Source organism: Dermacentor andersoni, chromosome 8, assembly GCF_023375885.2.
Source record: "Dermacentor andersoni chromosome 8, qqDerAnde1_hic_scaffold, whole genome shotgun sequence".
In the NCBI taxonomy this organism is placed as follows: Eukaryota; Metazoa; Arthropoda; class Arachnida; order Ixodida; family Ixodidae; genus Dermacentor; species Dermacentor andersoni.
Window position 1 is genome coordinate 119,320,861 of NC_092821.1, and position 25,173 is coordinate 119,346,033.

The 25,173-nt window shown below is 44.7% G+C and overlaps 2 protein-coding genes and 1 non-coding gene across 4 annotated transcripts; 2 read left to right on the top strand and 1 right to left on the bottom strand.

The window, feature by feature from the left end:
- The first annotated feature begins 313 nt into the window (after positions 1-313).
- On the top strand, positions 314-416 carry LOC126529505 (U6 spliceosomal RNA). The gene has a single exon (XR_007599241.1). It is a non-coding gene; the product is annotated as a U6 spliceosomal RNA (small nuclear RNA).
- A 243-nt stretch (positions 417-659) lies between these two features.
- On the top strand, positions 660-3,233 carry LOC126529106 (uncharacterized). Its single transcript, XM_050176709.3, has one exon. It carries the CDS (start codon positions 1,003-1,005, stop codon positions 2,455-2,457), a length of 1,455 nt encoding a protein of 484 aa, XP_050032666.1. The 5' UTR covers positions 660-1,002; the 3' UTR covers positions 2,458-3,233.
- An 8,673-nt stretch (positions 3,234-11,906) lies between these two features.
- LOC126529105 (uncharacterized) lies at positions 11,907-23,461 on the bottom strand. Of its 2 annotated transcripts, none has more exons than XM_050176707.3 (3): positions 23,151-23,461; positions 19,442-19,772; positions 11,907-13,659 (listed from the first exon to the last, which is right to left on the bottom strand). In XM_050176707.3, the coding sequence occupies exons 1-3, from the start codon at positions 23,362-23,364 to the stop codon at positions 12,675-12,677; spliced, it is 1,530 nt and encodes a 509-aa protein (XP_050032664.1). In that variant the 5' UTR covers positions 23,365-23,461; the 3' UTR covers positions 11,907-12,674. The 2 variants fall into 2 exon arrangements, with proteins under 2 accessions (XP_050032664.1, XP_050032665.1); XM_050176708.3 differs by having other exon boundaries at positions 19,442-19,757; positions 23,151-23,460.
- Between the last annotated feature and the right edge of the window lie 1,712 nt (positions 23,462-25,173).

A 25,173-nucleotide genomic window follows, 5' to 3' on the forward strand; every position in this document is an offset into this window, starting at 1 on the left:
GAATGAAAAAACAGTCTCTCTAATTTAAACGCAGATTTACAATGACGTGCGCTGTTCAACAAAGTCATAAAGTGATTACTTACACAATTTTTTTTTTTTCAGTTCCTTCGCTCATGAAAAGTAATTCTTATTGTAGTTCAACCTTAAACTAAAAGATCTATGCGAATGAAGCGTTAAAAGTTGTTGAACTGCATGAAAATGTTCTAACCTGCAATATGTTTTCATAAATGTAATTGTTAGGCAGCTTTAAACCGGTACCATTTACAAGAATAGAAGTTGTGGCTATATATTGTGAGTCAAAGAGGTTGTTGCTGTACTTCCAAAGTACATATACTAAAATTGGAACGATACAGAGAAGATTAGCATGGCCCCTGCGCAAGGATGACACGCAAAATCGTGAAGCGTTCCACATTTTTTTTTTTCTGTTCGATATCATTTTTTGTCATGAATTAATTTTTTTCTGTGATGTGTGGGTTTGCCCTGTTAGCCGTGTAAAATTCCAAAAAAAAAAAAAAACGTAAACTTACGAAGCAGCAAACGATCTTGGGCGTCGTTTACTTACGATAGACTTGCGTTATTTATTTATTTATATATATATATATATATATATATATATATATATATATATATATATATATATATATTTGTACTTGAATTCGGCATTCATAAACGATGTTTTGTGACTACGCCTAGAACATCCTAGGGCACTTGCTCGTGTCAAACGAGAGAGAACACATATGCAGACGCCGAGCACAGCGCGCCGCAAAAGAAAACCGGTCAGGGGCGGAACGCGCATACCAGAGCCTCTTCTCATTTTTCTTTGTGATTCATTTGTTGCGCGGCTGAATGGTGCTGCGCCATTGGTCGATCGCCTTGCACAGCGCGAAGTTCGCAAACTTCGAAAGGGCCGTGACCCGCGCGCATTGGGCATTTGTCGCGTCGTAACGACTGGCAGTTGGCGCGTCGGAACCACAGCCTGAACCCTCCTGTGCGAACCACGATATGCAAAGGAGAGAAAACATCGCGTGTCCATCCGCGTCCACCGGCCGTCGTCTTTCGAACTGTCGCGCGCCACCGGATCGCCAGCCGACCACGTCGTCGATCGCTGTTCACGACGCCCGTGGAGAACGGCTCAGGTTAGAAGCCACTCGCAAGGCTTTGCTCCTTCGCCAGTGCGTCAGCGGGCGCGCGAGGAACGCGCTGACGCCACGATACGATTTGCGACGGCGGGTGCTCGAGACGAACCTCGTCCGCGAGTCGAAGTGCCAGACGGCGCAGCAGCAGCAGCCCGGCGACTTGGCGCTTTCGGCGGCGCCCAAACCTTCGCAGCCCACTCCGAGGAGCTTCAGGCGATGGGGCTACTGCGACGCTTCGAATCGAGGCGACGCGACGCAAGCGAGAAGTCGACTTGAGTGCCGCGCTCGAGCACCGCAGTGGTCGCCAGCGTCAGCCGAGAAGCCTCAGCCCTCGGCACGACCTCAGCTGACCGCGAACTCGAGTCCCCTCAACGCGACGCGATGCGGCGCCACGTGGTCTCCTCGCAAGTTGGGATCGCCGAGAAACTTCGCTGTCGTCAGCGCTGCGGCGATCAAGAAAAGACTGCGCCGCAGCTGGTCCTACCGCGAAGCTATCGCCGGCGACGCGCCATCCGACGAGCAGCAAGAGGCGCAGGCGCCCCACAAGCGGCTGAAGACGGACGCGCTAGATTCCACCGCGGAGGTAGCAGCAGCCACGAACACGCGACCCGTGCTGTCGAAGCGGCCATGCAGAGTGCAGCACGGAAAGCCGTTCCCGATACCGACGCCGCCCGCGATAACCCCGGCGACGTCTTCGTCGACGCCGCGAAGCGTCTTATCTTCGCAGCCGCAGCAGCTTACTCGAAGAGCGATAACTCCACACGCGTCTACGGCGTCGCCCGCACCGGGCCATTGTGTAAGCTTTCCTGGCATCTTGGCTACACCTAGTGCGAGAACCCCCACTACAGCCCCACACGCGGCATGGGCTCTCTCTCCGGCACTTTGTCATAATGGGCAAGGCGGGGTAGTTACTCCAACTGTAACACCCTGCCACCAACACCTTGGCGTGATCATGCCACTTTCGCCATCAGTGGTGTCACAAGGCACACAGACGTCGCCGAAGAGGCTGCGGCGAAGGTCGTCGCTCAAGCGTGCCTTTGAGCGATTACTCAGCAGCGGCAAGGAAAACGAGGCAAACGCATCGCAGCAGTCTGTGTCGAAGAACGCAAAAGTGAAGGTCAAGAGACGACCATCTCTCGTGGAGTCTCTTCTATTCAGGCGTAGCAGCAACGATAACGAAAGCCAAAGCAAGCCCGGCAGGCATTCCACTGACTATGCGGGAGCATCAAAAAACATTGTTGGGTCGAGTCCGCGTAGGAACAAACCTCGCAGAGCACACAGCCTGCAATTGAAGGCACCAGAGTTTGACCCATGGGGATAGACGCTGCTTGATCATCAACTTCCCAGCAATTTCGTACGGTGGTACAGTGGACATACTACCACGTCCACTGCTGAATGTATTGCAGTGTTTGGGTTGGCATGGAGAGCTGTTGAGTAGTTTTGTTTATGGTTACACATTTGGGCACATCACTAGCAGTTAGATTTTCTAACATGTGCTTGGGCTTTATAATGCAGGGTCACAATTAAGCACATCATTTCGAGCATTATATGTTTGTCATACTGTGGGCGAAGCAAGAAATGGCTAAATGTGATATGTCACAAGTGTGATTACATAATTGTCCATCATCACTGTGCCTCAAAGCTTTTTATATTTTCTTTGCAATACTTACAATCAAAAGAAGTGGGTATTAAAGCTGAAACGGCACTCAAGAATGATGAACTGAAGCTGTATCTGTGTGCCAACAAGATAAAGTGATAGGCTATCTTCGAGAACTGTTTTGTTAAAGCTCCATTTGATAAAGTGTGCAATAATGTTTCTTGTACTTTTTCCTTGAAATGGTGAATTCTAAATTGCTTTGGCTCTGTGTTTCAGTTCCTATGCCAAGGCACTGTGTCTGTTCAATGCTTCTGACAAGAGCATGACAAGAAGTTCCTCGCCATTGCTTGAACAGTTAGGTTAAGGTTGGTCATTATATAAACATAGCAGCTAAATGATAACCTTGCTGCAAAGCCAATTCCTTTGCCAAACAAAGGCATGTTAATCAAATGACTGGCTTTTACTCATTTTACTTGTAATAAACATGTTTCCGTTGCAAACATTGTCCTTTTTTTTTGTTCTTGTGAAGTGATTTGCTGAAAGTGAAATTTACTGTCCATCTGACTGCACCAGAATGCTGCAGAAGGAACCTACACAAGACCCTCAAAAACGCAAACATTAAAGTTAAAGAAAAATTTGATTGGGCCAGGAATCGAACCTGGGTTCACTGCTTGATGGGGTACAGTTGTTCTACCAAGAGGTTTAACCAAGAACTAGCAGAAGGCAGCACAAGTACAAGTTACCATGCACAAGAAGTTCAAAGAACAATATAACACTGACATAATTCATTTGACACGAACTAACTCAACTTTTCTTTTCATGTGAGTATTCAAAAGTCCTAAAGAGCAGCAATTGGGTGGTTCAAACCAATTCCGTATGTTCCACCTGGGTCAGGTAACAAAAGTCAAGGATGTTCACCAGATGAGTGATGGTATGTGTTTGTGGTGAAAGAAATGTTTGGGCAAGCATGCATCATTATTTTTTACAATGTGTTGGCTGTTGCACATCAAGACCATCAGTACTGTGATGTTAGCAGAATACCCTTCACTGAAGCAGTGTACCATGCTGGATGTTGCATCACGCAGGACTGAACGTAACTAAGAAAAAGTGCTCATTCAGTGCACAACTAGCAGTGAAGCTTTGCATGCATATAGCAGGCAGAGGAAACAGCTTTTAGCAGGACATAGTGCAATTTTGCATCACCAATTCCATCACTCATCTTGAGACTCATGTCTTATCTGATTGGGCACTGGTGTGTTAGAATGTAGGGGCACAGGCGCTCCTCAGAACACGCATACCTATGGACGAACCTTGGCTTGACATGTTGGGCATTAGCAAGTGTTGATGGGCATGCGTCTGTCATTATTCAATATATTGTATCATTTTCAAGGCCTCCCTACCACACAATATCGGCACATTTTAGTAAGGCACCAGAACTGCCATAGCAACTCTTGGTCAGCTTATGCATGTTTACATTTTTACACTCTGTAGACTTCCGAAGGATAGGATGAGCAGTCTGCTGTCATTTCATTGAGCCCATACATCAGCAAACCCACTCGTGGGACAACTCACTGATCCAGAGCCACCCATACGACTGAGCCTGAAATAGACCCAGTGGGTCTAAAGCGAGCCCAAGGTGGGTGTGAGTCTACAGTGAGACCCAGAGCTTGTGCAAGTAACTTGTTTTTGAGTTGCAAGGCTTCACGCAAGGCCACATGACCTCAGCCTAGTGAAACTTTTTGTAGGCACCAGCAGGGTTGAGCCTATGATGCTATGAGCCTAAATAAGTTGGCGGTTTCACAAGCCTGAGGGGATGACTTCTGGGATGTTTGGTCCCAAGTGAACCTAGCTGAAGCTTGAGTGAGGCCCAAGTTTCCAGTTTCCTGTTTTTTTTTAGATCATTAACAGAATTTTTATATATTGCCTGTGGCATTGTAGTACATTTCTACTGCTTCAGCTGGATTACTCTCAGAGGCAGACAATATTTGCACGAGAAATGAATATGAACATTCAGCTAATTAACAAAGTCCTGCTTCTAACTTTAAAACTAATTATGCTACAGCACATATTGCAATTCAGGAGTTGCAGCAGGTGACCTCAAAAGTTATATCTACCACTTGGAACGAATTCTGAGCATAACACCAGTTTCGAGATAGTTACAAAATGCATTCATGTTCCAATACTTTCTTGCCTTCGATGCATAAAAACACATTTTGTTAAAAAAGTAAATGAAACAACAGCGCATTTTTACTGCAAGTTTGGCGGTGCTTCTCTCTAAACAGGTGCTATAGTTTCAAAATTGATTCTCAGATGGCTGTGCATTGTGAAATCACTGGCTTCAGTTGACATATTGCAACATGTGTGCAAAAGTAATCAGTGTAGGGGTATGCGAGTAATAACCTTTGAGACCAAATTGAATAATGCCAGGAGGAAGTGAATTCAACACTCTTCAAATAGTTTTTTTAATAATGCGCAGCCGTTTTCACAATTGGTATAAAACAATGTTCACATCCTAGTAGTCATAAAGTATTCATAGCAAGCCTCTATCATTACATTGCACATTGTGAGGCATTGTTTATTAACTCTTTCCAGTGAGAAGATGAGCTGAGCTCATATTGCACACTCACAAAAAAGACGAATGGTGATCTCAACTTATCCAGTGCTGTTTTACTTCTCATGCAGCCCTCAAGACGATTTGAGAATTCAGAGAACTGAGCTTCCTTGAGGGAAAGCGAATTTGTGGTGCAGCATGTTGTGTTGAAACATGTAAAAAATAAAAGCCAAAACGTGCTGTGAAATTAACCTGTGTGCAGCGACACCTCCACCTTCATTCCAGTAAAAAAAAAAAAAAAATTCTCATAAACTTCACATTTCTGACACAGTCTTTTAGTTTGGTCTTGCTTTATGTTGTCAACAAATTTGTTTGCATGCAAAATAACCCGGGACCACCACCTTTGCTTCGTGTTGTCGACAAATTCGACTTCGCCCTGCCATCTGCTAGCCACCTGGTTAGCTCAGATGGTAGAGCGATTGCCCCGGAAAGGCGGTGGTCCCGGGTTCGAGTCCCAGACCAGGACGAATTTTTCTTCAACTATGAGGCTTTTCTTTCGAGGAAGCCGTATGGGTTTCCTTTGTAGCAATTGCTACAAACGGGTGGATGTCTGATTTTTCCTTTATTCATTACTTCTCTCCACCTCGCGGGTTTCCGCAGAACTACTACGTCAAACTCTTGCCTTTGCTTCGTGTTGTCGACAAATTCGACTTCGCCCTGCTATCTGCTAGCCGCCTGGTTAGCTCAGATGGTAGAGCGACTGCCCCGGAAAGGCGGTGGTCCCGGGTTCGAGTCCCGGACCAGGACGAATTTTTCTTCAACTCTGAGGCTTTTCTTCCGAGGAACCCGTATGGGTTTCCTTTGTGGCAATTGCTACGAACGGGTGGAAGTCTGATTTTCCCTTTATTCATTACTTCTCTCCACCTTGCGGGTTTCCGCAGAACTACTATGTCAAAAGAAATGCCTTCTCTTTTTTCAAGTTTTTTTACTGTCCTTAAAGGTTTATGGACAAATGGAGCATTGCAAACAGATAAGCAGTTTGTTTGCATACATAGCTACGGCTCTTCGAAGAGTGCAAATGACCGGTGTATAGCCAGTCAAGTATGGCTCTTTCAATGAAGTAGCCTGCTCCACTACATAAATTCTCATGTTAGATGCCTGTGCAATGCCTGCAGGGAAAATGTATCATATTTCAGGTACAACATATGCCTGATTTGCACAGACCTTTTAAAATATTCAAGAACTATTCCAAAGATATCCGTAGTTATGAATAGTGACTATTCAATTTGAACCTCAAATCGAATGTAGCATAATTTGGTTCACTATTCGAAAGTTTTGAATGTTTGCACACCCATAGTAATTAGATGAAAAGTTGTTCAGTGAAATATTTTTATTAGTCAATTATGCATTTTAATTTCCAGTGTAATAAGCATCAGCCTATTTGAGTAATCCAGCTCAGTGAGAAAATTTGCACTATACAGGATGTCCAAACTATCACGCACCAAGATTTAAAGAAAGAAACTGCATTACTCGAAGAAAACCTAGTGCATATTGTTTTCAGTACAGTGGAGTAGCCACCAGTATCTTTTTCTTTACTGATATTTAATTAGGTAATTGTAATTAATTATCTAACTCGAGAAGTATTTTCCTAATTATGGAAGTGTCAATGAGGCGTGTGTAGGCACCCCCAAATGACATCTAACTACGGCATTTTCAGAGACGTACCAATTCCATATTAATTTTTGCCGACTGGTAAGGAAATCCCATGAAATATGAAAAAATACCACAAGACTGCGCTCCCACCCGCATCATAAAGTAGCACCATCAAATAAGCTGATTGAAAGCAACTGCTTTGCCTGTCACAAACCCGAGGAGACAGCGCATCAAGTTGAAAATGGTACAGAAGGAGCACCAACAGCAGGTTTCGCAGCAATTTCTACCTCTAATTTCTACGTCACTCTTATTAAGGCAAATCCTTAAGTGGCTCGTTACAGTGGCTCATACCCAAAAGAAAGCGGCATCCGGTCCAGTGATACAAAAAAGTTGGCGAGTGGTACAGAAAAATATCATCAGCAGCAATGCCTCATACCCCCAAAAAATGACAATCTGGAATGGCTCATACCCCTGTAAGCAAGCAAAGATGCAATGGTTGAATATGAAGGAAGAACCAAAAGAAAGGAAGAATAAAGAATGAGAACAAAGGAAAGAAACAAACAATGAAAGAAAGAAAGAAAGAGAAAAGACAGAAAGAAAGAGAGAATGAAAGAACCTTTAGATAGTACATTAGGTGCTCGCATGTATAATTGAGGAGATTGGCCAAGAGTGCAATACATTTACTTCACACTGCAGCTCGTTATGTCCTGCAAGAAGTCTGGCCCCTCTGATCTGATAACTAAATGCATTACCATGTGCACAGCAGGCTTACGCCTTCACTTGTTACAGTAGTGTAACATTCTTCCGATTTTATTCGTCTCTCAAGGCCAACTGATCACACTGATAACAAAAGCCCCTTGATAACGTGGCCGAAGCGCCATTCTGACCACAGAGGAAATGCAAAAAGCAATGGAATAGGCATAGAATGTTTCAAAATCCTGGCTCTGCTGGCACCGCATCGAAGGAGAGCACACGCAATTATATTTCGCACCATAAGCTTGCTTCGGACCAAAGCCAAATTAAAGTGACGGTGTTATTTTTCATGAGAGTGTATATGTGCTGCAAAAACAGGTTCGTGGCAAAAATAAAAGCTAACTAAACAGACCAGTGAGTGATCCACGTCTAGAGAAAAGGCAAAACCGATGCGTTCAAGAAAGTAAATGTACCACTTCCAAATGCGCTGAATTGGCAATCGGAACGTCTGCACAAAAAAAAAAAAAAAAAAAAACATCAGATTTCAGTGTGCCCTTATAATCTGTGCATTCGTGATCGCTGTTGAAGAAAAGCTGCTGCCTAGAGGATGTGTTCGAATAGGTCTGCTTCTGCAGCTATGCAGTACCGAGTCCACTTTACATCTTCAGTGGATTTCTTGATGACTGACGCTGGAATTCTACGGCAGACATCCGTTATCCTTGCCTTCAGCTAATCTGACGTCGTCGTCTTGATCATGTATAAACATAATCTTCCACATAACCCTAAAGAAAGAAATCAAGTGGAGAGACACCAGGTGACCTAGCCAACCAATTTACAGGCCAGTGCCTTCCAATCCATTGCACATGAAAAGTTGTATGCAGCCAGTTTCGTGCTTGGCTGCTGCTGTGTGCTGGTGGCCCATCTTGCTGATACCACATAAGTGGAAGACGTGACAGTGGGACTTCATTGAGAAACTCATGCACCACTCCTTCACGGATTTCGTCCACATAATGCTGTCCAGCCAGTGTGTGATCCAAGAAGGTGGGACCAATTATAGCACCGGCGTAAATTCCGCATGCGCACTGAACAAGCACTGGTACAGGTGCTGAGTGCACCTTACCCATTGTGAATTAGAGTCACTGCAGTAATGTGTATCATGCAAATTTACCTGGGCGTTTCTGCAAAATTGGCTTCATCTGTCCACATGGTGTTGCTCAAAAAGTATGGAAACTCATTGGCTTTTGTGAGGACCCAATTCGAGAAATCTAGGCGATTCTGCGGGTCCCTGTCTTCCGAATATTGGTGCAGGTTAAGGTGGTACGGGTGAAAGGCGGAGTCATTTAGAATCGTCCAAACTGATTACTTGGAAATTGGTACCTGGACAGCTACGTCCCACACACTAGCATGAAGGTTTGACGCCATAAATGCTAGAACATTCATGCATAGGCTAGGACTCAAAGATGGAGTCCTCCACCGCTGTTTCATGAAGCTGGCGGTTTGTCTCGAGTTTTGATAATTTGAGTCACCACTTGACTAAACTCATTGAAGAATTGAAAATTCTTAATTCATTATGCAGCTGTATGCTTTCCGTGATACTAACTATGCCAGGAATGTGGCGAAACTCGGTTCATTGGACAGAATTAGCACCTGAATGGATTAAAGGGACACTGCAGAGAAAGATTTTTCTTAGCTGTATCAGAGTGTTAGCTGCCTACAATACCAAATGCAACACTGCTGTGTCAACTGTGGGTCGGAGTAGCCTTCACTAACGCATACAGCCATTGGAATGGCCGACTCAACCATGCGTGCTCAGTGTACATGTGAAGAGACCAATGATTCTATCCCAAGTTACTGCTCACGCTTCGACAAACTACGGCAGGCTCTCCAGTCGATCAGCCTTTTAGAGAAGCAAAACTCTTGGGAGCCTGGCCTGACAACTCATCAGTCCAGAAAGCTTGAAATTTAGGAGTGGGCCAACTGAAATTTGAGGGTATGCTTATGCATACTTAGACAAGTTTCTGCATATTTTTTTTTTTTTCAGATCAGTTCATTATCATAGCAGACAGAACAAATTGAATGCCGTGCTACCTCACTACCAGGAGTTAATCAATGATGTGAATATCTCGAGAAATATCTGCGAAGATTCCACAGCTACCTTGGTTCTTCACAAGAAAAGCAGAAAATGACCTATCGAGAAAGGGGTCAGGCAAGGATTCCGGAGAATAGTCTCCAGTACATATTAAGGCTAGGTCGTGTGATGAATGCCTTGGCCCATCCAGCCCCCACTGCACACACGCATCATCTGGTGGCCGACTACCGTGTAGAGACTACAGCCGAGAAAGCTTGCAATGCACAGCACCTTCTTAATTCAACGTTACACCAAGTTGTCGGTCCTTTCTTGTGCCAAGAACAATTTCTCTATTGCTCCTTGCTCTGTGGGCATGCACACGTCTACCACACCTGAAATATTACAAAGGAACGAAGCTATTAACATTTTATGTGCTTTGTTGCCGCACAGCGAAGCAGGCAACAATTTTCCTTGCATTGATACGTTGGGTCCTCATGATCATGCGAGGGAATTATGCCACTGCTAGATAAAACTCTTGAAGATGCGTTCTACTTTCTGTATGTCTCGCATGTTCATTGGCACGTTTCTCTAGGTTTGTTGGTGCAACAGCGCTAGTACCGGGTGGTTTGGGTAAATTTTACAGTTGATATACTTATATACATATATGTATTCTCAACTATACTGCTTTAATTTAAATATAATATTAATCTTTTGATAAATCCACCAAACCAAACAGAACTGCAATGTACGTGAGGAAGCCAATGAAAAATTATAAAAATGTTACCTGTATCGCGATGATTCATGCCAGGCAGCCAAGATCTGCAATCAAGACAACTGCTCAACGCACCTTGAACACAGTAAAAGCGATGCAACATGAAATGCAGAGGCGCAGTAGACTATGAAGCTGTGGCTGAAGATGTGTTCGATGTTGAGTATGTCATGAACACAAAATTTACCAAAAATGTGCTGGTGTTTGTATGCGTCTCTAGTGAGGGTGGTGAGATGCCCCACAAGTCTTTCCACAGGGACTGAGGCTCAATTGGAATGGGTATGTGGTGCTGTTGCACACTGTTGTAAAACCCTGGATGGGGAGGGTGGCTACCAGACAACCCTACGTGTGGCAGCAAGGCTCGGCTCACTGCCACACGGCTGGAAAAACTTGGAAGTGGTTGTCTGAGAATTTTGACAATTTCACCGGTCCCAATGTCTGGCCCCTTAACTACCCCGATAGCAGTCCTATGAATTATTAATGTGTGGGGCGTGGTTGAGTAGGTAACCAACCACAATGTCACCAACACCAAGACCCAGCTGATTGACAAGATTTGGGTGGCTTTTGCAGCTTTCCATCAGGACACCGTGAAGGTCGCATGTGGCAGATTGGGGAGTTGTCTCAAAGCAGTTGTGGATGGTAAGGGTGACTTGTTTGAGTGATTTCACTTTGCCATCTTTTCAGTTTTATGTCCCTTTTTCATGTGTCCAATAAATTTCATTCTTCTGAAGCTGCAGCCTCTTTCCGTCTTTGTGTCAAATTTATTCCAAACGCGCTGTATGTACAGTGCAAGCAGACAAAGATACAGGATGGAATGAGACAGAATGGAGTGCTCACTCGGAGCTCATTCACACTGACAAAACGCACAGGTTGCGTGACCAAGTTGGTCGCAAATGGTCGAAAGGAGACTGCTTTGGGTAAGTCGCTCAACACTCTTTTTCAATCACGCAACAGCAGTAGAAAAGCTTCTGAATGAACAGATTCATTCCTGTGCCCCTGATTGCATACACTGACACTTACTGTATGTGGTGACTGCAGTACGAGCAGATGTGAATGGCATCAATCGCAACACATTTCAGTGTGGTGACGGGCAAGGGCGTGCTTGCCGATGAGAACATCAATCGCCGTGAGCTGATGAACTGATGAACAACACTGATGAACAACTGATGAGCAACATCAGTCGTTAGTCAGTACTCCGCCCTGTGTCTTAGTCTGCTCACGCTGTAGGTACTTGCAATACCATGTGTACTCCCTAAGTGCCAGCTCTCATAATTATTCAGAACGGAGCAAAACAACTCAATGTTCGTCAAGATGTGAAGACAAGCTATGCAAATTTCTTGCTACACAACCCCAACACAAGCCTTAATCTTGGCACGTACCCAATTCCATGTTGCAATAGACAGCTTATGCACACGCAAAATACATACATATACATGGAGGAATGTAAGAAACCTTTTTATTGGCTTCATGACCTGCTGCTTGCAAATCATATATATACAAAATGAAAAGTCTTGAATATCAATAAATACAAAGGCCTTGATGGCAACAACATGATGAGATATGTACAGTTAAACTGGAAGGTGGTGACTAAGACACCTGGTCCTCAATAAAGTTAACAGAAATGGCACATCACGAAGCACACCAGATGGAATATTTAAAAGAAAATACACTTGTGATTAAAAAATAACGCAACATGAACTGAGCCAGCTTTGGCAATACATACTCATCTGCTCTGAACTGAGGATTAATCATCTATACTTGCACAAAGCAAGTTTGTCGACTTTACTTTGCAGTGACTGTTCTATCGAAGTTTTAATAGATTTAAGCACCCCCTCAATAACTATTGCATCTGAAAGGCAACAAGAAATGTACAAAGCAACTGTTATGCTATTAACATGGAATGAAGGCGCACATCATGTCGTCTCAAGAACTTTCCCAAGCACATGCTCATGCCTCCGATTCCTTGGCTCATGCCCCTTAAGGAATATGAACACTCACGAGAATATACAACATGAAGGCAAAATGCCAGCAGCAAGAAAAGACACTGCCGTATGAAAAGTTTCGGGAAGTCTCTCACCAGCATAAACTTTCTGAAGATCTGCCCCACCGAGAAATGTTTTCTAACAGGGAGGGTAAGAAAAGAAAACAAAGAAAAACACATGCAAGGAAAGCTTTCACTCAAACTGACACCCGAGACGGCCGACCAGCTATATCTTGCCAAGTTCTATAAAAAGCTGCTTGAGACTTGCAATGGTTGTGATCTTTTGCACGCCCAACACCACTTGTTTTTTGCCGATGTACACACTCACTCGCAGGTCCTTGTCGAGAATGACTTTCTTGCTGCTTTCCTGGTCAGGGGAATTGCACCAGACCAGGTGTAGCCTGCCGTCCTTCAGGTCAGAATCCCAGTGCATGTCGGGCACTACCCATGGCAGTTCTTCTTCAATGTCCTCGAGCGTGAGCTCATAGCAGTCTTCATCCACGCTTCCCGATGGTCCTGACCCGTTCGTCAACAACGATGACTGCCCAGCACGAGACAGGCTGGTAGCTTCCTCTTTCAGAGTTCCACGCAACATCGCAGCTAATTGGGACTTCCCGACGTCAGCCTCCACGTCAGTCGTCATGTCGTCCGATGTGAGATCAATGAATATTTCACTTTTTGCCTTGCTAGGTTGAACGATTGATGAAGCTGAACTTGCCGCAGTGCTTCCCACAATTGGTGGGGACACTGGAATTGGTGGACCTTTAGTGTTAAGCTCAGTTGTCACTTTGGGTAATATCGTGCTCAATGGCTTCAAAGCCGAAGACTGTTTCACAGCAACACTTGTGGGTGTAACAGATTGCGGGGTTTTTGAGGCATCCCCCAGCATGCTCTTTCTGGCATATTTATTGCTGTTGCTAGACGCACTTGGAAGCGCGGTACCAGCTGTAGCAGACGGTACTGCACCCTTCTGGAGACCCAGCAAGCGCTGTTGACGTCGCACAAACTTTGAGCTGTCAAAGTGCCGAAAACACACACGAGGGCTGGCGGGACGGTTTCCTTCGAGGTCAATGGGGACCTCCTCAGTCCACAGCCGACGAGTCTCGTCGTCCTGGGGAAGCGGAAACAACCACAGGCCATCCAGGTTGCTCAGGCCCCGCGACGCACAGTTCCGTACACAGCAGATGTACCTGGACCCGTGAGTGGTGGGCCTGCAGAACAGCATGACAGACAGATATTGCAAGTGCAACACAGGAGCACAGCAGCTAACAGGCTAGTCTTCGAGAGACTGAAGGACCTTGTAGCAAGAGCGAAGTGCCTCGAACATGCTCACAATATAATAAATGTCACGAAGCATGCCAGATGTTAATAAAAGGTGCATCGAAGGCTTTATACATCTCATACACATTATATTAGAGGCTGGCAAAAACAAAGTCTTCAAAGTCACTCGCACACACTGGAAAAGAAAGAATTCTGTGAAGCAAGTTACACTGTTGTTGAAACAAACTGTTGGGCTGAGCTGATACATAGCAATGAAGCTGAGTCAGATACGAAGCAAGGACAAGAGGGGAACTGGAAAATTGCGGGCCAGGATTAAAACAGCACGCCATCCTGCAATCACAGCAGACATTGTACAGTAAAACTTCATTAATAGGTGGTTCTTGGGGAATGCACATCGTACACACTAAGCGATGTACTGATTAAGCAACAAGGGCAAATGAGTGGCTATAGACTTACTGGCCAAAAAACATGTTAATTCTTACTCAAACACACACACACAGACAAGGTTTATTTGCGAGCATACAACAACAAAATCTTGTGATTTTCACTTGCGCCATGGCGGCCTTACAGAGACGATGGCACCTTCAAACTCAGCAAGGCCGCAAGCCAATTTCTCCATCAGGCCCCACTTCTATGCGAACGCCCTCATGACAGTCAACAGACTAGCTGCATTGGAAACGGAAGGGCTATCATCCCTTAGCACCTAGTGCTTCCACGCCATGGCTACCATGTTTTGACGTGCCTATCGGTGGCGACTGCAGTAGAGGAAAGGTCCATACACTGCACTTTTACTATCAATGGTCTATGTGCAAGATGTTTTGCCAATTCCACGCTTGTACACGCTGAAAAATGAAATAAATACCGTGTACTAACTGCTTGGCATGCATCAAGCGACTACGGTTTAAGCAGTCAGCCAACACATTAGGTTCAATGGCGACAGAACGGGGGATTCATCGCGACTATACTTAAACTGGAATTACTTATTAAGCGGTGCGTATTTACAAGGTTTTACTGTACCATAATGGAAAAAAAATTTCTCTTCTTTTTTATTGGCAAACATGTTGGCAAAAAATGTGGCTGTTGCCAAGATGCACGTGACACATCAGGTGCTAATAAAACTAACCACAAGATAAACTATTCAGTTTATTCTTTTATTCTTTATTCAGAGCTTACCCCGCATTGCCCAAAGGTGCTACAGCAAGGGGGTTTACAGCACTGATGTAAACAAATCTTCATTTTTACAGCACACATGCACTTGAGACAACTTGCTCCACTAACAAAAAAAGTATTTTGCGAATAGGTCTGTCTTGGTACGCGATTCCCTTATTTCGAAAGCATGGTCAGTTCTATATGAACAATAATGAGGTTCTTTAAAGTATTTTTCTTTGTTAATTCATGCTTTATCATTAAATATCTGAAAAAAGAACTTCAACCGCAGTTTTTGTTGGTGCAAGGAAAGCAGGTCTCACTCAAGTTCACTTCTCATCTGAGTGCAGCTCTCCCCCCTCTTGTGCCGTCCCAAGATGAACCTAGCTGCCCAATTTTGAATTCTCTCTAGTTCATCAATCAGCGTAACATGCGAAGGAAACCATATGGCACAGGCATAGCCTAGTATAGGTGGAACACATGATAATTTGGCCATATTTTTTAAGTTTAGTTACCACACCCCTTAATATATCGCCAGAAATGTTTAGGATTGGCTCTCAATCTATCGTTCAATTTTTTAAAATACATGTTCTTGGCCTCTTTTATACCTCTTTTGTATTCTTGTATAATCTGGCACAACTTTCGATAGCAACAAGACCATTTAGTTTGCTTGAATTTAGCAAATAACCGCTTTCTGTTTTTGATTAGCTGCAAAATGCATGACGTCACCCATGACTTTCTCCGTTTTTTTACTTTGGAAGAATCTGCACTTTGTACATGTGTGTCTATGAGTTCAAGCAGCTTATTTTTGAACAGACGCCACAGTTCATGCACATCCTTATCTGCCTGGAATTTGATAACAGTTAAATAACTAACAAGTTTTTCACTTATACTAGAATAGTCACGTCAATCAAGGAAAGACGCTCTTCTATTCCCGTGGCATTTTTCTTTTTATAGTTCGGACTACAGCTTATGGCCACATAAATCCGGGATAATAGTGACTGAATTCAAGAAGTTTGGCGAGCTGCAAAAGAACAAATCTAAAATACTACCGTATAATGCAGAATATGGGCCGAGGCGGATTATAGGCCAACCCCCTTACACTGAAGCAAAGAAGCCAATATAAAAATTATAACACACAAAACTTCGTTTTATTTACTGGTGCTGCCAGACTCGTTGCCTGCTCATTCGTTCGAGCTGTCTGAACTCTCGTCCGAAGACGAATGCTTCTCATTGGCTGCGCCTGACAACATATCATCCTTGGTGCCGTACGTCCAACGAGTTGCTAATGCAACCCTTCTTGAATGCCCACACCACCATAACGTTGGGCAGCGAGCGCCAAGTCTGCAACACCCATGTGGCCACAGTGGCGAGAGGCAGCCTGCGCAGCCAGCCGGTTGGGGTCGTCAGGTTGTCGCCGGCCATCCACTGATTATACTGTTCAAGGACACGGTCTTTAAAGGGCTTGTTGAGCACGACGTCCAGTGGCTGAAGTGTTGACGTCATGCCTCCTGGAACGGTGGCGGGCTCCGTCGTCCCGTCACGAAGTGCCTGCTTCACACCTTTGGTCAAGTGCCCGCAAAAGGCAACCAAGACTAGCATGCTTGGACACCGTAGGAGTGCGCCAGGTCACCGATTCCAGACGGTCTTGATCCAATTGAGCATGAGGGCCTCGTCCATATAGCCCTTCTTGTTCACGAGAATGACAACATCTCGTGGGAAAGCCTCTTTCGGCAGCATCTTTCTCTTGAAGATTATTTATGGGGGCAGCTTTCTGCCGTCTGAAGTACACGTGAGCATCACCGTGAAGCGCGAATGCTCGTTTCCCGTTGAAAGAAGCTTGACTTCCTTCGCGTCGCAGTCGCACACTGTGGTGGACGACGGCATGTCGAACCACACTGGCGTTTCATCAGCGTTGCCGAATTGTCCGAACATGTAGCTATGCTGCTGCTGGAGACGGATAACATAGTGCTGGAATTCGACCAGCTTGTCCGCGTATGCCTCTGGCATCTTCTGGCAGATTGATGTGCGCCGTCGAAGTGTCAATCCCTTGCGTCACATGAAGCGACGAACCCAGTAAATGGAGCCCTTGAATTGTTCCTTGGACAGTCTGGATTCTCAGGCGATCTCAATAGCCTTGATGCGGATGAGTTCCACTGTAACTGGCAAGGATCTGGCACGATGCTCGGGTACAAAATCTGCCACCCTGTCTTCGAGCTCCAGGTGCACCGCGCGGCACCTACAAAAGGACGTCTTCCTTGTGTTGGAGGCAGACAGCTTGATTTTCTGCGTTAGCCACTACCGGACGCTTTTTTCCAAGACGCCAAAGGGACGCTAGGCGGACATGTTCTCATGCATTTCAGCATATTCGATCACATTCTTTTTAAACGCCACGGTGAGCTGACGTCGAGTACTAGTACTCATTTTGTGGGTTGTTGGGAAGTTACCAATACCAGGAATGATTGCTGCACAAAAAGGGAAGATGGCGTCGGTCCAACTGCATAGGCCACGTCAATATTGGGCCGCGTCGGTCACCATGGAGGCAATAACGATGCGGATGCGGAAAGTTCTGCGCTTCTACATGTTGCCAAACGACTATTCAGGTTGTGCCAAGGGCCGGTATATAAGTTGAGGGGTGATCTTTTAGTAGTATTTTTGGAAAAATCCTCGACCTATATTCCGCACTATACGGTATTTTCACGGGTGGGCTCGTTGATGTACTGTTCTAGACCATAAGTATCTACAATGTTCTTCATTTTCATGTTAGCGTTACTACGTGTTTTCACTACACAAATATTATCACTCCAGTGAAGGTCTGGTAAATTGAAGTCACCAGCGAGCAGCATAACTTGATCTGAAGCTTCCGAAATAGTTTCGCTTAATGCCTGCAATGGCACCACATCTGAGTTTGGTGGCCGATAAACCACCTCGGCGGTAAACGAAAAATCATCAGGTAAAGTAATATTGATTTACACTGCTCCCATCGCATCATGACTGATATCAAGGGCGACAAAGTTTAGCAAAGAAAGTGGCATAAGACATATGTAACTAAATTTTCTTTCAGGTACACTGCATCTGCGTATACTGTATTCTGGTAAGACCTTTGGTGCACTAGAGAATGTCCTGCATTGAACAACACACTTGATTATTCACAGGATTACATAAACATTCAATGGGCCCTGCACCGCCTTTCAGTGAATATACCCTCACAGAAATTTCTGAAATGGAACCTACTAAGGATGGACATATAAGGAATGCAATGTTAAGATTGCCAATTCCTCCCGATAATGTTTCTCCCACCTGGGGCCCATGATAGTGCCGTGCCTATTTGCTCCTTTATTAGTTTTGTTTCTTTTTCACAAGGCACTTATGACAAACCTTCAAGGTTGTACCTGACAAAGGTGTCAGAGAGCAATGAAGGAGTGGTGACAGGGTAAACAGCTAGAAGACTAGAGGAATGTGCCTGCCCATGAGTAACTCATGATCATGAACAATAGCTGGTGCAGGTCAATGTGACATCATGGACTGGGCATAACAGGGAAACCTCGGTAGCCCCAGGAGAAAGGGAGAAAAACATTTATTAAAAATAAATAAACATCCACGTCTTAAACAGCCACATCTTCAATGCATCCAGTAGGATGTCTTGATTGTCTCGCTCCTCAACAGGTATAGCAGCAAGCTGTCATATATGGCTTTCTTGTGGGAGAGAAAGGATCTTTTATGAAAGATTGTGGGCTCCTCACTGCATTCAGCGCAATAACATTTGTCTTCCATGCTCATGGTAGCACTGTCTACAGATTTTGAAGAATTTTCTTACGACTGGAAGCCAATGAAAGCTGCAAGAGTGCTGGACTCCCGCAAGTGCATTCTGAATTGTTTCATTCCAAAAGACAAAATATTGCAGACCCAGACTTGTGGTGGAAGGAAAAGAGATGACCTGCATTTCATCACCCAACATGGCTCAACACAGGACAACACAAGCATCAAGCCTGTGTATACGTGTAACCAAATATACTACTGCAGCAGTTGTGCTACTTGCCGGCTATATATTTTACAAAATTATGCAACAAAACAACAAATGTTATGGAAACATCTACACTGCAACAAATACTACACACCTTCAAGTGCATCATTCTTTAAGTGAAAGAACCACACTGAAAGAACCACACTGTGGTTCTTTCAGCAGTTATCGTACTCAAACAAGTTCGTTTTAGAAGCATATGCTGTCACGCGAGAGGTTTCTGGTGTCTGAAAACTTAGGTGCTGTGCCACCACACAGTGCCACCATGGATGGTGGCGATGCGTCACACTTTTTTGCCACAAAATATTTTCCTGCCTTCTGGTACATGCTCTCAAAATGTGCTCTTCTTCCTGCATAATATACATTTCAATGCCATACACTTGCCAACACACTTATCACTTCACTCTGAGTGCTCCCATGGCGCTCAGTGGCCACGGTTTCTACAGTAGCCTAGTCCTAAAAGTTTTTAATACGTTACTGAGAGCTTATCTATGCAGATGATATATTCACCAGGTCAATTTAGACTAGTTCAAGTCTTCACTTACGTGTGCTGTGTGATGTTTGCATCTTCCATCAAACTGAAGCCTGGCTTCACCACTGTGATTATGGTCCCCGAACATGGTTTTCCAACTTGCTTGAGTGGGACAGCAGCCTTCTTTGGTGGTTTGGCTGATAAGTCGGAATCATTAGATGTGCTTGAGCTGCCTGAAGAAGGCCGACGTAATCTTTTAGTCGGTGTCTTCATCTGTGGCTTGTGGTGACTCTCAGGCTCCAACATGAAGTCAGGGTCATCAGGGTCATCCATGCTGTCGGAAAGGTCATCCAACATGCCACTGATGGCCTCTTGGGAAAGTCGCCGCACTGAAACAAGATCAGCTTCATACACTGTGATCACAAAGCACTGCCTTGATTGTACACATGTTCAAGGACTGATATGCTACAGCCTATGCTTAATAAAGCACGAAGCATGCAACAGCACACCTGAACAAGTTCATAATTTCATGTCATATGAGTAGGGCTCAGCATCGTTTGTTCTTATAGCTGTTCTTATGCTTTCTTTTGCTTTTATTTCCACCCAAAAATTATTTTAATTTTTCTTGTTTAATAAATTTTTATAGATGAACCTTCACTGGCTTTTTATGGTGAGTAACTTCTTCCATAAAGCTCACTCGCCTTTTATTTATTTTTTTCAATTACTATTTGCTGCACTAGTCTCATTGACATTGAAACTTGTATGATTGCCCATCCTGCTCGTCAACAATCCAGTTGCATCCAATACACAGAATAACAAAGCTTTACAGCGAGTACATAACACCATACAGTAACATATATAATGCGCCTATGAAGAAATTCAAATTGCATTTGATATTAGAGCACATATAGAATTAAAGCTTTTAGCTGTACTGTTTGCATTGCACTGCACACTGCAGCATACTGCAGCGACATAATCGTTAACATGCAGTCCTTTTATGCTTATAATTTTCCCTCGATGAAAAATCGGGTAACAAAAACATTTTTGGAACACATTGTAATTGGGCAAAGTGTCACAAGGTGTCGCTACCAGCTATCCACAGCACTACTGCTACTGCCATCCACAGCAAACCTGGTAAACTGCAAACAGTAAAATGTTTGCAGACTGGCTAGAACTACGCTAAAATGCCATAGCACCATAGCTGGCCAGGATACAACCGTTTAGAACTGCATCTGTGGCACTGTAGCAATCTGCTGTGCCACTAAATGTAGCACCAAATACATCTTAATTTGGTCAAGACAAAGCATGTACACTTGCTGGAAAAAGATCTGTGCAGCTACAAACACTTTTCTCTTTCTCTAAAGCCTGGGCATGCTAGCTGAAATCAAGTGGTACATACTGCCTACGTGCACGTGTTGAACCAATGCAATATATTGAAGGATTTCCATGTTGAGGAGCAGTGTTAGAAGAAGGCTTAATTTTTTGCCGATGCAGTGGTCTCGAGACTTTTGCTTATGAGTGTCAATGTTCCAGCTAAACACAACTGAACCAAACAAACAAAATGGTTAGACAGTTTTGTTACTAATAACAAGTGCATTAAAGTGAAGCACGAAGAAGAAAAAGGGAAAAAAAGGTTATTTTTCAGATACAAAATACATGCATATGCCATGAATAAAAAATTATTTCGTGGGAATGAGGGGAATTATGAATGAGCACAATATGTCTCATAAATTCATAAGTGTGAAGTTTCAACAATCATTGAACTGGTCTTTTCATGTCAACATGTGTCAGATATTCCCAATCCATCAAGTGAATTAGATAAGGCATCTCTTCAAATTTCGGGTTATAAATCAGCTGTACTACACATTGGCATACTCACATATTCAACACTGCCTTCTCATTTGGGGAACCACAAGAAAAACAAAGATAATATTCACAGTCCACAAAATAGAATGTTACATATTATGGAAAGTGCACCAGGTTGAACACATGCTGTGGCATGCTTAAACACAATTTGTTTTAATCGAAACTGTCCACATCCAAAATTTTGTTTTACTCATATACGATGAAATAAACCTAGATGCAGATGCATTCTTGCAGGCATACTGTTAGGAAATATATGCCGATGATTTAAGAAGCCTTTATAGAAAAAAAAAAGGTGCACCAATTACAGTATGCAAAAATTTCACAAGGTATGCAATTTTCTGAATTATCACCCCATAACTAAGACCATGACCAAACAAAGCCAGCGAGTAAAAGTTCACGCTCTAGACTTAGAGGGACGTGTCAGCATGGCCTCCATCAAGTTTTCACACAAAGAGCTGGCATATTTATGCATGCGCAGATGATAAACCTTGGCTCGGACAGGATGTATATATTCGTGAACCATTCACAATAATCTTAATTGTTGGAAGTTCAGCGCTGGTCATTGTCGTCTTGTCTCCGTCCATGTCTTTTTAGTGCTGCCGCCTTTTCAAACACGCATTGCCACTACATATGCAACTTTTTTTATGCAATGCAAGTCAGTAAGTGCACAGTTAATTCCACCAATATGATGAAGGCAATATTTCACTGTGAGTTCCCTTTTATTTACTGGCTTAGGAGACCAAGGTGTTTTCAAAATGTGCCTTTGGTATCTACGACAAATATTATTTGTCAATGTGCAATTCTGAGAAAATTGCATTCATTGTTCTGCAATGTTGAATTTACTAAGCCATGTGCTGATCACGTATGTGGGGCTAAGAACTTCGAGCTTTTATGCCACTTTTCACAGGCAATCCCCATACACATTTTTTTAACGTTTCTAAATATGTATCAAACGACTTCATGATGTAGCTGCACAGCACGAAAAAAAAGAAAGCGTGGGCACTGGTGAAGATAGATGTTGACTACTGAAATTTATTACATGCAGACGAGAAATGGTGACACATGCGTTGGCCAACCGTCACCGACTTTGCCCAAGAATGAGGCTAATCTGATGAAAAAAAATTCGGTGTCGTGCCCCATGAATCCTACCGTTCGCGCATGCGTGCTGTTCATTATTGTTTTCATTTTCCTATTCTGCGTGTAATACATTTCGTTTATATAAGTCAGCGCTTCTCCCGTCTGTACTTCACCTGTGTCCGCGTTTTCTCGCGCTGTGCAGCGACATGATGAAGTCGTTCGAACTCGCCTAACCGTCCACGCTTCTAAATGTTTGCAACGAACTGCAAATCGGTGCCGGTGCCCACTCCTCAAATATAGCGTCCGTCGTTTTTTTTTTTTTTCGTGCGCCGCTCCACCCAACCCAGTCCAACAATTTTATCCTCACAACAGGTCAAGTAGAAAATATGGACCCGTGTCGCACGCGAAGCCCAAATGCAGCAAAGTCGGCGGCGTTACCACAATCCCGCGTTCTTCCGCGTTCGTGGCAAGCGTTCACCCCATTACGTCACGGCAGCTTTCCATTGCAACGTGAAAAGCGTCGTGTGAAAATCGTCGACTAAAGCCACTGAAACGTGCAGTCTGCCTTCGCACACCCCGCCTGACATAACAATCAGCTGGTGGGACGAGTCAAATCATATCGATCGTAGCAGAAGGCCCACAGTCCGTCAAATATTAATCCGTAGTGGCGAGCAAAGGCCTTCCAAACATGGCGACCTCCTGCGTCCCACCGTCTCAAAAGCATTCCGCTTCCAAGAATTCAAGTGCCGCCGTCATTGTCACCGAACGTCCCTTTAAAAGCGGTCCTCGCATCGCCTTGAAGGCTTGCGAACCACTTATAACACGTTCAAGCGTCTTACCGCATTTCCGGTGTGGCCTTGAGGACGCATTTCCTTCCTCCATGGTATCCATGGCAAAACGCACTAAAAGAGCACCTGCACAACCCGCACACGAAAAGCGCGCACTAGACGAAAGCACACAGACGTACAAACGTATCTGAATTTGAACGCAACTCTGTGACGTCAACAAGTTTGAAAAGTTTTGACCAGCGTGACTTAGACGCAGACTGAGCATACACCGCGTACAACTTGGTCGATTTGGTCAACGTTTTGGCAACACGCCGGTGCGAGGGTTCGGTGGCTAGCGCCGGTGCGCCAGCCTACACAAAATTCGGCACGACGAGCGCCCTCAATCTCAATAACCAAGTTCTGCCTCCGAGATCCTCAACGGGCGCCGCAAATCTTATCGTTGAATTCGGTGTTTCTACAAAGATTATTTTTGTCCTGTTTTTCAGGTTCGGTTGTTCCAAATACGCGTCTCAGTGGTGACGCCCTCTAATTAACAACTGCAGATCTCGAAGGCTATGCGTTTGCTAGTTGCGCGCGACGGAATCGATTTGAAAGCCGGAAACACGTCATAGATGTCGCATTTTGGTTATGGACACCTATCTCCCACAACACCTCCCTCCGTTTTTAAGGAAATCATGGAGGCAGTAAAAAGTTACGAGGGAGCATCGCGTAACGCGACTGAAGCCAAACCTGTCGGCCCAACACGTGATCGCACGCCAACGTGTGCGGTTGGTTTTAGTGTGCCCGCTCTGCAGGCAAAGTCACGCATGCACGGAGGAAGAAAAATTAAGGAGGGATTACGTGACGCACCCAACTTTGGCAAGCCATAGAGTTTCCTACAAAAATGTGGCAAGCGAACGCTCCATGAAGCCACAGTGGTGGCCCAACACGGGACCTCTTGCGTCGAGATCACAGAGCAAGAATCGAGATTTGCCACTGAGACGTTTGGTTCCCAGTAGTGCCAGTAGCTACGCCCGTAGTTTTTATTCGATGCGCACTTGTTTGGCTGCCCTGTCGTGGCTCTGCCTGCAGGGCGGGCTCAATAAAACCAACCGCGCTACGTGGACGTGCGATCATGTGTTGGGCCGACAGGTTTGGCTTCAATCGCGTTGCGGTGTGCTCCCTCCTATCTTTTTCCTTTCTCCGTGGAGCCACGGCAGGGCAGCCGAACAAGCGCGCACCGCATAAAAACTGCGAACCAAACGTCTCAGCGTCCTCGATTCTTGCTCCGTAATCTCGACGGAAGTGGTCACGTGTTGTGCCGGTGCTGAGCAAAGGGAGCGCATCACGGAGCGTTCGCTTGCCAAGAGTAGCTGCGTGACGTAATGCCCTCTCCCAATTTTTCCTTCCTCCACGAAGGAAATAACCACAAACCTTCATCATTCTCATCATCGCTGTTGGCGTTTGTTTGCTTACGTGGAACTTCGCGCATGCTCGAAAACAGTTACTTCGCAATCAGTTCTTTATTTAGTGCATCGGATGTTCGAAAGCTGGAGTGCGACTTCTGGCTAGGTAAAAATGCGCGAAGAGTTATAAAAAAAAATTAATGAAAAGTGTTTATACGAGGGGTTCTGCGAGATAGACCGTCATACGCCTGCAGTGAAACAGTCGATCGCACGTAATAACAATAATAATTATTGTTATTTGCACATACAGGAAACCCGTGGACGCCCCGGCGAGGCTGTGCAAAAGAAAAGCGAAAAACCGTGCTCCCCTGCCAGCGCGTCGTCCGCAGTAAATAATACCGTTGTCACACGGCCACTTTCGATCGCGATCGAGCCTGATCCGGATCGAAATTCTCGACAGTGATTGGCTTCCTACCACAGTTCGCGCAAGGGAGCTAATTGAGACCGAGAAATTCGATACCGATTTGGTTTGATCGCGATCGAAAGAAAACCGTGTGACACCGCGGTATTACGCCAGCGCTTATTTGGTTCTAACTGTGACCTAGCTGTACATATATAGTTTCGTACAAAATACTTTGCGCGAAGATGCCCGGTTCGAGTACGTGCAACATGATGCTCTGTGTTAAACT